The 13,775-nt window shown below is 42.3% G+C and overlaps 1 protein-coding gene across 1 annotated transcript in view; it reads right to left on the bottom strand.

Moving 5' to 3' along the window:
- The window catches only part of PAX3 (paired box 3), a 93,696-nt gene that overhangs the window by 20,647 nt on the left and 59,274 nt on the right, over nucleotides 1–13,775 (bottom strand). Inside the window, exon 5 of the mRNA XM_009890201.1 lies at nucleotides 5,043–5,248. Within this exon, the coding sequence (XP_009888503.1) occupies nucleotides 5,043–5,248 (206 nt within the window). The remainder of the gene's footprint in view (nucleotides 1–5,042; nucleotides 5,249–13,775) is intronic.

Raw genomic sequence — 13,775 nt, forward strand, 5'->3', positions numbered from 1 at the left:
ACAACCACAAAAAAACCAAAACCCAAACCCTGAAAAACCAACCAAAAAACACACACTCGACACACAATAAAAAAAGAAAAAGACCAGACCAAAAAACCACTAGACTGTGCCAAAGGGAACAAGGACTTCCAACCACCTCCCAGTGCGATCCAACATACTCAACTCTCACAGGTTTCTTTGAAAAGACTTTGACTCAGTCCTACACAAATTCTTCTAAAACACTGCAGCTGAATAGTTCTGCAAAATATTGAGTAATACGCAAATTGAACTGTGTATTTATAAATTAAAGCGCCACTAATTTGATCCCTTAGGCAGCCAGGACCAGAAAAAGAGAATCAAAATCACATCCCTTCTTTTACTTTATATTTATAGATGTCTTCTTAGGCCTGCATATGTTTGTAGTTGGCTAATTTACCCATAAGAATTTCTCCTTTACCCTGGGGGGGGTTGGAAAAATCTGCAATTACAGGGTTATCTACTACAAGAATGCACACAGCATTTTCTTTCTTTGTCCTATATAACATGCAAGAGGGACAACCTCAAGAAAACGCACTATAAATTCTCCATAAACCACATCAGGAATAACTGTAAAGATCTGCTGAAAGGTCTTAAACGTTCCTGAATCTGTCCCACATTCCTTTGCCCCATCTCCCCATCAGGCTGCGGAGTTCAGCAAACAAGCTCAAACCGTTTCAGAGGAGCTGAGGGCAAGTAAAGACTTTTTGGCACAGGTCCTCCCTCCCCCGTGATTTCCCAGTGAATGCTTTTCACTGTTTGCTACTGAGAAGAGACTATTAAAGCTAAGAGATTGGACTTCAGAGCTTTCAAACCTTACTACTAGCTTCAGAGTCACCATTTCTTCTCTCACCTTTCCCCCCACTATCTTCTTCCAACCATCTCTTCCCCTCCCTGTACCACAGCGAAACAAAGAAAACAATACGCAAGCACATCACTTAAAAAAAAATATTTTTATCATTTTTCTTCTGGCTGCTCAAGACTTCTGAGCTCTTGGGACTTCTTCTATTTGCTGAGGTTGTAATAAGCTTTTTACAAAAGCTTACAAGCTGATTACAAGTTTGACATGGGAACATTCAACCCCATCCTAGTAGCCTGGAGAGATCTGCCTCAATTTTCAGACATGGTCTTTTGTAAAACAGTATTTTTATTTTTGGAAGTTTTCAATAAAACCAATTTAAACCCGGGATTTGGCTGAGAAGAGTCTCTTCAGAACAGGACGTACTCATGTTTCAGAATTCTTCCCAACTTGCCCTGCTTTTTCACCATTATTCACGGACTAGAAGAGTCCAAACAAATTTCTCCCGTTGTGTTTTGGGTTTAATCAGGAAGGCTGTGTGCCAGCCACTTCTCACGGCAGGACCTCCTGCCCTGCATGATCCCATACAGCTGGGGGCACATCCTCAACGTGGTCCAACACGCAAGTCTGCGCATCACATTTGTGATAATTTGGGAGGCCTGCCTTCAACACGCAGCCCAAAAAGATATCTCTGACTGGCCGGCCCCCATCAGCCAAGGCAGGCTCCTGGCCCTCTGCCTGCCACAGGACAAACCTGAGCCTTGTTTAAAAATCTTTTACCAAAAGATTGAAGTAAACACCTCCCACCGTCAATCTGAAACAGGCTCCAAGGTCCTGCCAAAGTTTACACTGTTCATCCAGGTCAAAAAATAAGCCTGATGTGGGAATCAAAAGGTGGCCAGAAAAGATGCTACCCACTTCATTCCTTATGCGCTATCTGTTACAGAAACCATAACTGCACTGCTCTGAAGCTTAGAAAGAGCCTTTGATCTTTATCTACACGGGGGGAAATTTGACTTTTAGAATTCGCCTTCAGATTGAGTCAGTAAAAATAGGCCAGAGACCTTAAGGGCTTACACTGCAACTTAGCGATGGTTTTAATGAGGTTTTAAACTGGACCAGTAAAGCACTGTACTTCTGTGATTTCTGCTGCGAGTTTCAACTTCACATTCCCAGGGTATTACTACTTTTTTTTTTCTTTAATAAGGGGCCATCCTAGACCTTCAGGACTCTACTTATGTTTCTGAATTGTATCTGATGAATGCACAAGACCGAAGAACTTCCGGGTGCCTTTGGAAGAGGCAGCAGAAGAGGTTGTCCTGGCTCCACATGACATCTGGGCTCAAACATGGGGGAGAAAGACTTAACAGTCCTTGAGTGGAAAGGTGGTGCAAGAGGAATTGCAGGGAGCATTTTAACTCCTTATTACACCCAGTGCTGAAGTATTTGCAATGTTTATAGTACACATCTTGTGACTCTTACACCATGGAACTTTTTGCAACGCTTCTTTCCCCAAAAGCCTTTCCTGTCCCCATGATTAAGTACACAAATAACATTCACACTGTAAAGTCTGTTTTCAGTTGCTTGTAGCTTTAAGAAAATTCCTCTTAGGGGCTGAAATGTTCTGAGTTTGATCTCAGCCCAGAGGTGACTTCCCCCGCCACCTCCAACCAACCAGCTTAGAAACATGCATTGGGTTACCCTTCAGCAGTGGGAAAGTGAGAAAATAGATGGTGCGGTGGTTTAAGACTCTTCCTTTCACGGGTGTTCAGAGACCGCCTTGGGGAATAGAAGGAAAGGGGAAGCACGGGGGAGGCAGGGTAGAAAAAACAAAACATGAGATGCAAGGGCGACATGGAGGGACAGAGGGAATAGCAAGGTTGGTCCGGTTGCAATCAATTAACTAACTTCCTAGGCAATGCAAAACAATTCTACAAAATTGGACCTTAGAGCTCCAGAGAAAAAAAGAATTTTCTGGGCTCAGCCAGACTCGGGCTGCAAAAAGCCAGCTCTTTTAGACGATGCTTAATCGGGAAGCAGTCAAAGAGATCTTTGTGTATATATCCATATAAAATTTGGTATCTCTGATCTCTGTCATACTATTACCAAAAAAGAAGTGTGACTAAGAAAGCTTGAATGCTATACCAGTATGACTACCCAGCCCTCTCAGCCTCAAGTCCCTTAGGGTTATTTTCTTTTCACAGGTCGTCTTTTATTTCATGCCCATCATAGGTGGCTATTTTAAGGGGCTATAGAGAGGTGTTGAATGCTGATAAGGCAAATCCCGTATCCCTTAATCCACTGCTAAATCACTCTGCCAGGCTTCAAGGGTACCAGACAGATGGAGTGCACTAGGAAACTGCCCACAGGCTGGCTACTTCAGCCCCAGCTCATCTTTAATCCAGGAAGGTTTTGTTCTGGTATTTTAATCATTGATTGACTGGGAACTTTCTTCCATGCTGGGTTAGGTAAAATATCCATATGTCAGAGGTACTGGGGAATTCGTAAGGCTGTAGATCATAGGAGTGGTGTGAGACAGGATGCGTCTCAAGGGAACCAAGGAAGCCATAAGGAATGTAAAAAGTCACAGGGTTAAAGCCACATTAAGACAGCTGTTATGTTAATGAGAGTTCTGCTTTTCTTCTAGCTGTGGGTCATTGATTTAGAAAAACACGAACAAGGTCTTTTTCATTTTATCATACTTTTCCACTGAAACTAACATAGCCCAAAACTTCATAGCCTAGATCCCATTTGTCTTGCTAAGAGAACTTGTGTAAGAAGTTATCTTTATTATGTTTGTGCATGGATGATTCCCAGGGCTTGATTTGGTCTTACCTGGCCCAAGTCTATATATGAAGCTGTTTTGCAAGCATTTCACTTAGTAAACACATTAAGAATCACACACCACTGAGTCTGCCTTCCAGACAAATTCATCCATACATCTGATTTCCTCTCACAGTCATAACAAACACTTACAAGAAATGTAGTGTGAAGTCTTCTGCAAAAATATTTATCAGGTAAACCTGAAAAAGTGTGGACCTTTCAAGACAGATAATAATACAGACATGATTGTCTTAAAAAGTCAGCAGGATGTTTTGTATTGCGTATTTCAGTTTGCAGAGTCTGAATGCCTCAGGCTGAGCTTCAAAGCTCAAAGCATAAAAACAGAGTTTCACCAAAGCAACCAAATTCACCTGTATCCTTGGTTAGATCACAAGTTACCACTAATTTCTCTTCGTTTGTTAGATCACAAGCTACAACATTTTGCTTGTCACCCAACCGCACATTTGCCTATGAACACTTGCAACTCAGACCAATTTAAACTGGGCGACCCTTTCTAAATGACTTTTAGATGTCAAGTAGTGAAACAGCAGCAGAGGATTCTGCCTGTGGTGTTAAACATTTCACAGGATGTGCTTTGGTGCTGTGAAACAGAGTATGCCCTAGTCTGAACCTGAACTCTGGAGTGCAGTTTATTCCAGAATTATTTGGCTGCTATTTGCCCAGTTTTGGACATCTGAAAATCCATGTTCATACCTTGTTGTTTTGTTGTTTTTTTTTAATTTAAACCAACTCCACGGTTTACTTCTTCAGCAGGTTAACTTGTTTTAGACAATCCATATCTACATGAAGTTGTGAAGACCTAACAGTTATTAAGGTCTCATTTTCTTTTGAATTAAACTGACAGTAGGGATAAAAGAGATGTTACAAGATTTAAATCAAGTCAACCTCAAAAGCTAGCCTAAAAGTAAACTGTAGATACTGCACCAGTAACCCTGCTCACTTGCCTGGCTCTAGAGGCACACTGTCCTTTTTATAATGTTTTTCTCTCCTCTGTTAATGCCTGAAAGACCCAAAGAACAACAGATGAAATCAGTTAAATAACTATAAACTGGCATAACAGCTGACCTGATTATATGCAGAGTGCTGTCAAATGCATAAAATAAGCAAACTGGGACAACAGGCCTTCTCCAAAGGCTCAGTATTGCATTCACGGTAGGTATGGAACAATTGCTGGGGGAAACACAAAACTTTTTTGAAAGCAGTTGTTGCCTTAAACAGTTGGAAGACCAAAGTCCATGTACAGATGCAAAACCCCCTAAAGGCTGTAAACAATGTAACTTCACATTTTCCTTCTACCCTTCTAGAATCACGTGCGCATATAAAAGGACACGACCTCCTAACAGAAAAGGAAATTCCCTTTGTTAGGCAGCTTTTAAATACATACCTGGACACGAGCCTCTGTGAGTTTGGCTCTCTGCGCAAGTTCTTCCCGGGTATAAATATCAGGGTAGTGTGTCCTCTCAAAAGCTCTTTCCAGCTCTTCCAGTTGCTCTGCTGTGAAAGTTGTCCTGCTGCGACGCTGCTTTCTTTTTAAAGGTAAATCTGGTTCAGAATCGATGTCAGAGCCTTCATCAGACTGGGGTGCTGATGCTCAAAAAAGAAAAAATGAAAGAAAAAAAATTAGCTTTAGTTGAGGAGAAAAAAAAAAGCAAAATATTAGATCAATCTATGATAACCTCTTATATGGGAAAGTTGCTTTTCCCCACAACTTCGAACTGAGTTGGTGAACTTCAAAAAAGCAGAAAAGTGAGAAACAAATCAGATTTAAATATTACATTGCGCAAGTGTGTTCAAACAAATAAAGAATTGCCAAAAGTTCAACTAAGTTTAGCTCCTTTTCCTGGCCCAAAAATACTTAAGGACCTCTAGCAATCTTTTTGAGTAAATGAATTATTCTATTTCTTTGTTTTAACTCCTCCAGCAGTTTGCAAGTGTTTAAAACACTTGAGCAGTACTGCTTAGTCCCAAGCAATTAGACAAACAATGTGGCTGTGTTCCTGTCCCTGAACTAGCGAAAGGATACAAACATTTGCACCAGTGTGCATGTTGTAACTTAAACATTCTGACTGTGTAGACCCATGTCACCTTCCCTATGGATCCATCACTGCAACCTTATTGCTGAAATGGTTATGGAACTGATTACAAAGGTATGGGGAATGCTATTGAAGAAATTATTTCTCATACACAAGCAAATATTTACTTCATATCATGTATATTATTTGTCCTACACTCTGAACAGTATTTTACACGTTTGTGTTAGTGTATCTCAGCACATTTAAACATTCCTGTTTGTTCGCAACTTACTTATCTGTCTTAGAACCACCTAACATAACCTTAGGATAGACCAGAAAGGTGTTAATAATAAAAAATTTAAAAATTTTGAGATGCATGCTGCACGGAGAATTCCTGTACGAATAGCTGGGAGCAATAGTTTGACTTGACGCTTCCAGTTATTATTGCTGGAATCTCCTTGCTGTATGTGAGGACCAGAGCTGAAATACACGTACTGCATGCTTTCCTCGCTAAGGTTTCATCATTATTCCTCCTAACCTTGGGAGGTTTTCCAGCACAGAGCACAGCTACACGCAGATGTGCTGATGCTCAGTCTCCAGGCAACTGGCCAGGCCATGACTGCAAATCAGCCAGGCTGTGTTGGACCAAAGGCCCCTCATACCATGCCCCGAGTCGGTACTTAAGGAAAGTCAGCAAGAAACAGACCACGTACAATATGTCATGAAAGGGGCTACCAACTCTTGCAATCAGCAGTTTAAAGAGAAATCAGAACAAACACTCTTCCTGGGTTTCAGGGACATGGAGAGAGTGAGATTACACACACACACACAGAGCTTCTGGCATCACTGCCTGTTTCCCTGTGCTCCCTGGCAGTCAAGTGAACTTCAGCTACAGCCCAGCCCTGGCTGAACCCATAGCTATAGCTGTGAAGGCAGCAAAGCCTCTTCTAGTACCCGATCATGCTCTCTTTCTCCAACAAACAGTAATGAACCAAAAGAGTAGACTTCCAAAACCAGTCTTCACGCCCATCGGCTGCTCTCCCAGGCGACAAGCATTCCTTCTTGCCTGAGTCTTCAAGGGAAACCACCTAAAGAGGGCAGACACTCCCCAGTGATGCTGAAATGGCTTGTTCAGTTGAAATACAAGCACTGCTTCTACTACTTCAATAATTCCAAATAAATTATTGATATAGACATTGATTTAAAGTAATCTTCTTAACACGATTTATTTGGAAGTAACTGAGAACACAAAGCCAGAAAGAAATCACTGTTTCTCAAGCCCTAGCTAAAACCCCCCACCATGTTCATTTCCAGCTATCTTACATTTCCAATTTCACTCAAGCTGTTTGAACTAATAGACACACCTAATCTGTTTACTTGGTCTTACAGCATGAGAAAGACAGTGCTTTTTCAGACAACCCAGCAGAAGAGTTTACGTATTTCTGCATACCAAAAAAAGAACAATTACTGCTAGACCAGAGGTTCTTTCATGAAAGCTATCTTAATTGTCCAGACACCATCAGTATTTTGGATCCAACATACACAGGGCATCGGGAGAAACTCCCATACAGCTCAGCATCAATGTATTGTGAAAACATCCAACTCCTAGAGTCTTTTATTTGCATACAAATTTTGCCCCAAGTAAGACTGGATTAAGTTGTTCTGGTTCTTGGGAATATTGTCCCCAAGAACAAAAGGGAATCAGCACAAACATCCTATCCCAAACAGTTGAAGTTCATTCCTTATTAAACAGGCAATCTAGGGTATCCTAAAACGTACATAACACATTGTCTGAACAATCCCAAATCTTCTCAGTTGGGGTCCCAGGCAAATCAGTGACACCTGCCTTCCCCAGCAACTGCCAAGTTACAACCCTCCAGGAAGGCTTCATGCTGCTGTTCAAGAATAAAAAGAAACATAAGGTATTTAAAATACAGTTTCCCTGTGTTAGCCTCATATACAATCTCCCACCTTAAGCAGAAGAGCTATTGCTGACAAGATAGACTAGTGGAGGCGAGCACACCAGCCATGCTAACAGGGTCGTATTGGCTAGCACTGCACCCTGACTGTACCTGATGTGGTAAGATCCGAAACAGAGCTCAGGAAGGTCCTTTTCGGAGATGTCTGTGACAAAAGTCATCTTTTATTGTGTACAATGAGTTTTGGTTTTTTTAAATAAATAAATAAATAGTCAAATCCTCAGATCTCGGGAATTCTTTCAGTACTCTCAGACTCTATGTGTATTTATGGAACTTCTTCAAACATCTACATACGTGCCTATAAAAAGCCAGCTTAAACTGTGCAATTTAAACTGGATATTTATCACTAAATTTCTGAAGTGAATTCCCTCACCGATTGGGTGGGAAGTATCAGGACACCTATAATGGTGCACACCCCTTTCTAAAAATATTTTATAAAGACTTAGCAAAATCTTGTGATGTTTCCCTGCGCCTTGCATTCCTGAAGCAGTAAGAATGCAGAACTGAAAGACTGACTTAATTTCATTTCATTTTAGCTTTACATTTCATTAAGCACTATATTTTAGCAGGGCCTGTTGCAATAAGACAAAGGGTCATGGTTTTAAACCAAAAGAGGGTAAATTTAGGCTACATATATAAGGAAGGAATTTTTTACAACGAGGGTGGTGATACCCTAACAGGTTGTCCAAAGAGGTGGTTGATGCCCCATCCCTGGAACATTAAGCACTATATTTTAGCAGGGCCTGTTGCAATAAGACAAAGGGTCATGGTTTTAAACCAAAAGAGGGTAAATTTAGGCTACATATATAAGGAAGGAATTTTTTACAACGAGGGTGGTGATACCCTAACAGGTTGTCCAAAGAGGTGGTTGATGCCCCATCCCTGGAAACATTCAAGGTCAGGTTGGACGGGGCTCTGAGCAACCTCATCTAGTTGAAGGTGTCCCTGCTTGTGGGAGAGGGATTGGACTAAATGACTTTTGAAGATCCCCTCCAACCCAAACCATTCTATGATTCTATATGAAAAGCACAAAGGTAAACCAGTCAGAAAAAATTGAACAAAGTGTCTAAGAGTCCAGCAAAACACGTCTAATCAAGTGCAAACATTTAGAGAGAAAGTAATAAAATTAAAGTAAGAAGAAAATATGTATCAAATGAAATGGCTTTCATACCTGTCTGATTACACTGGTGTTACCCTTCGCCAGCCCTGACTGCTATGCACAGCTTTACTGAAACCATTCAGTTCCTTTCTCTTGTCTGATTTGCAATATGAAAATCAGACAAATGTAATCTCAAACAATGCCTACAGGTCTGTACTACAAACTGCACTGTTTTTATTTCTTACAAAGTCTTCTTAATTATTATTAGTTTCAAGGAAGTTTTTATTCTTATCTTTTCCTATTAAAATACCAATATCGGACTGTTATATAGGTAAGAAGTCAATCAGAATATTGGCTAAGGCCGTAAACTGGACACACCTCAGCCTTTAAAATAGCAGTGATTATTTTATATGTGTGCAATAGCCATAGTGTATTGCCCTTTTGCTAACCATTATCTCACTACCAGATCCGCTGACTTCCATGATATGAAAAAATACTACTCAGCACAGGTAAAAGTGGTCAGATTTTATCTGAGTTGTTTCTATCTCCATCACCTCTACAGACACATAACACACCTATTGCTAACCTTTACACTTGTCCTGATGATCTTAATACTCCAACTCCTCAGCTATAAATAGGGGAAAGGAGACTCACCAGTGTCCTGGGAGATCCCCCGCCAGACCCCTGGGGCTCACTGGTATCCCCTCACTGCACAAATCAAAATGGGAGAGGCAGCCAAAAGCACTACCAGTGTCTAAGCCATGAAGTTTACTTAAAGAAGGAATTACAGAATTAAAGAGCAATTATTTGTCCCTTAACCCCTCGTGACCTGTCTGGTGGTCTGAGGAAATGCTGCATGCCAGTTATCACCACAATATGCAAAAAACCTCTGCCTAGTGTCGAAGGCATTCGGTCACCTGGAGATCTGCAACCGTCCCTTTTCCAAACACCGTAAACAGACACGGCAGGGAAAAAAACGAACAACAAAATAACACACAAGAGGTCATTCTGTGGGTTGTTCTTCCTCTCAGCAAGACATTTCATTTGAATAATTAAATAACAAAAACATGACAACCATTTAAAACCCATACATTACAGCTGCAGCACCACGCACCTGACAAAAGCAGGCAGAGAGGTTGTCTTTCTGCAGAGGCACAACTTCTCCGGTAATCCCCCAGCCACTAGGAAATTTTTTAATAAAATATTACACAGCCTCTTCCTCTAAGCGTAACAGCCTGGGGTCTGCCCTAGAGCAACTCTGCCGAGCCATGGATCTTGCTAAAATAAGACCCCCCCAAAAAAGCCCCCAAAGGCCAGGGAGGGTTCTGGTGGCAGTTTATTTGCTAGTTATCCTCCCCACATCTCCTCATTTCTTTCTTCACGCACAGTTAATTTCCCAGGCTCTCCCCCCTCGCCCCACACCTCTGTTAGTTGAGGCTGTGGCCGTGGGGCTGAGTGGGGGGTTCGGCAGCGGGTACCGGAGGGGGCTGCCGGCCCCATGGCCGGCCGGTCCCCACCATCCCTCACGCCCACGCAGAGGCGAGTGACCTCCCTCGTGTTTACTCGGGTGCAGGAGAGGAGGAGCACGGCAGGGCTGCCACCCCCACCCGAAATGACAAATGACACTCTCTTCTTTGTGATCTTTGGGATTTTTGTTGACTTATTTGGCGGCTTTTGTTGGGCCCTAAGAAATGGCCTGTGGCTGAGGCCTATTCGACCGATTTCCACGCTCCATCTGTGGTATCCATCAGCAGGGCCTTCGCCCGCATTCAGGGCCCTGACACCTGCCTGGCAGGATGCAGGAGGCACAAAGGGGGCTGCGGCGGCCACCACCCCGAACCTCAGCACCTGGAGGCGTCCCCTCCACCACCGCCTCTCCCTCAAACAGCATCCCCCCATCATATCGCAGGCAGATTAATGAGGAAAGAGAGGGAGAGGCGGGAAATCCATCCCGGTATGTTTGGGGGGCTGTCAGGGTCACCCCAGGCCCTCACCAAACCACCCCCCAGCGCTGGTCCTACGTGGCCAGCAGCGCATTCTTCCCAGCATCCTTGTTTGTGTTGGGGCAGGCTTTCACCAGCTGGCATGGTAACACCTCAGGCCTCCTTTCGCTCCTCAAAATAAAGGCCGCAGGAAAATAAAACAGCATCTTTATTTCCTACTATTTCCCTCTCCTCCCCTCCGAGCAGTCCCGTTTAGGGGCAGGCTCATATTTGCACACAAAATGTAATGAAGACTCTGGAGTCAACCGACTACCTCCCTCCCAGCCCATCGGCCCTTCATTTTGCTGTATTTGCCCAGGGAAATGTGACGCCGGGCTCCCCTCTTCTCCTCCCCCCGAAACCTCCCTGTCACAGCAAGGAGCCATTAAAAGGAAAATACGCCCTGCCAGGTCTGTGCTAATCAAAACAGGACAAATAAACTCTGACACTCAACAACTCCCCGAGTGCCGGCAGCCCTGGGCGGAGAGTACAGATTAGTTATGAATACGGCAGGCAGCGGGGGACGAGCTCGGGGGGTCCGCAGTCACCCCTCGGCCACCTGCGAGCTGTTTAAGACGCCACAACTGGATGCCGTGTTTATCTAAGGTAAAGCATGCTCCCAAGATTAGGAAAGCACCCCTAAATTTTTGGGTTGCAGTGTTCCCAACAAAGCACTTTTGGCATAAGTTTACCAGGACTCAGAGCTGCAATTTTACCCAATTCACTGTTCACTTTCTGTGCTTCACTGTCAATAGGGGCAGAGGACAGAGGGGAGATTTGGGCACCCCAAGTTTCATTAGGTCATAGCCCAAAATTTGTTAGCAGCTGGGCTCCTCTTCTTCAAGAGGAAAAGGAAAAGGAAATTTCAAGAAACATAAATAACAAAACAAGAAGCCACAAACGATTTCTCAAGGGGGTTAAGATAAAACATGCCAATGCTGCTACGTACTCCTGTTTCCCTGTCACAAATGAAAATTTAGGATCAGCAAATATATGAGAAAATTAACAATCTTGCTAGAACACAACAGAATACCTGGTACAGTGTTACATACTCACAAGTAGTAAAACTGCTTTTAACCCTTTCTACCTGCGTTTTCACTACGATATATTAAAAAACAAGAAAAGAAATGAAAAAGCAAGCCTCTGTTCCCGACAGCAATATCGCTCATCTAACAAGGATTAAGTCACACTTCAATTACTCCTTTGAAAACCGTTGCTATTTGTAAAGGGCATACTTAAAAAAAAAAAAAAAAAAACAAACTCGTAAATGGGTTTTTTTAAACTTCACAGGCACTTTACAAAAGTTTGCAGTGAGAGAACGAGAGAAACGGGGATAAAATATGCTGCTGTTATAGTAAACTGATTAATAAGAGTAATTAATCGGTTACTGGAATTGGAAAAGAGCAACTGCATCTCCTGTGAACTCTAAGCTGGAAAGTCAGCACAGAGAGGGAACAACCACCACAACAGTGATAAAGTGATCTTCTTGAGAGAAGTGGATGGTATTTTTATTTTGTTTGGACTGATTCACATAGAGAAATGTGCTTTGTACAGCAAAGTGAAAAGGAAAACAGTAGCCGCAGTAAAAGGAAATGGCCAACAGTGACTTTTATTTACAATTACCAAGAGACAGGCTATTATTGACCATATGTGCCACAATCGCCCTCCTTATCATGGGTTGGCCATCATGTCCATTGGGAGCTGTTAATGAACTGGGTAATTGAGCTGCTGACATGTGTTACCAAAACAAAACAATAGGAAGAAGAGACAAATGAACATTTTATTTGCCAATCAGAGTAGGTTCCGCTTTTCAGAGCGCTGTGCCTAAGTAAGTGGCTGAATACATAAAACAGTGCATTGAAGGCAAGCAGATGCATGCACAATAATGGTTAACTGACAGCCTATGGCCCATCTGTGCTTAACATTTTGTTAAAGAAATTACTTGACTTGCTAAAGAGACAAATCATACAGCTGCCCCAAGTGCTGCATTATAAGAGATAAATCATTAGCTAAACTGTTTCATACTTCAAATGACAATGCATATTAACAGTTATGCAGGGACATTTTGTCAGCACAGCTTGATGCAGTTATAACTTACAAAAAAATGTGACAGCTCATAGCTATTCAAGGATTTCAACTTAGAAGAGAATGACAACACTGTGAAAACAATTTCACCGCACAAACAATAGACAATTCACAGGCTCTTCTTTTTAAAAATCTTTAATTTTTTTTTTTGAATGATGAAATAATATGGAAAGGGGAAAAAATGGCCAGTGTCTAACTGTTCTGCACCATTAATCTGCTAGCGTGTACTTCATTCAAAACCACAGAGCATCAAAAAGGAACACATTCCATTTTAAATATCAAAGACCGCATCGCCAGCACTAAGAATAAATGGCTAATTCTCAACTGTGCATGAAAGGATAAAGAATTTCTAGAGTGAAAGGAAGGGAAGAGGAAACTGCAAATACAACTACAAAAATCTCTTCTTATTCCCCCACCTCCTTTTCCAAAAAGAGATTTGTTTTGTTGATACAAGTAACATTAAAGTACTTAACAGCTTTGCACGTGGGCCTGATTCCACTCTCAAGTTTCACTGCTTCAAATTTGCACTGGGAATTAGTATCGTCATTATTTTATGTTGTAAACTAAATATAAAAGTAATTGCAGTCGGATCCTATTGAACAGGTAGTGCATACACGTGGGCGTGTATAGCCCAGAAAATCTGCCCAAGGGAGGGCAGAAAAACAGACCCTTCCCCTCCCCACTTAGTCACCAGACCAATGCCAGCCAGATCCTCAACAAGATTTACCTGAGCAACAGCGCTACCTGAAACGAAACCCACCACCACCAAAAGCTATTTGGTAAAACTTATGTAGCCTGTGGGACCTTTCCTCATAGTTTCAGAGGTCAGTGCCCACATAATGGTTAGCTCAGGTTTAAAGACTAAATAAAAGTTAAACTGCTACAACTTTCCCCACAAAGACAAGACTGCCTTGCTGACTTTGTACGGTTTCTGTCCACGGGCCCCAAAGGACTACGCCA

Source organism: Charadrius vociferus, unplaced genomic scaffold (genome assembly GCF_000708025.1).
Source record: "Charadrius vociferus isolate BGI_N301 unplaced genomic scaffold, ASM70802v2 scaffold650, whole genome shotgun sequence".
Classification (NCBI taxonomy): Eukaryota; Metazoa; Chordata; class Aves; order Charadriiformes; family Charadriidae; genus Charadrius; species Charadrius vociferus.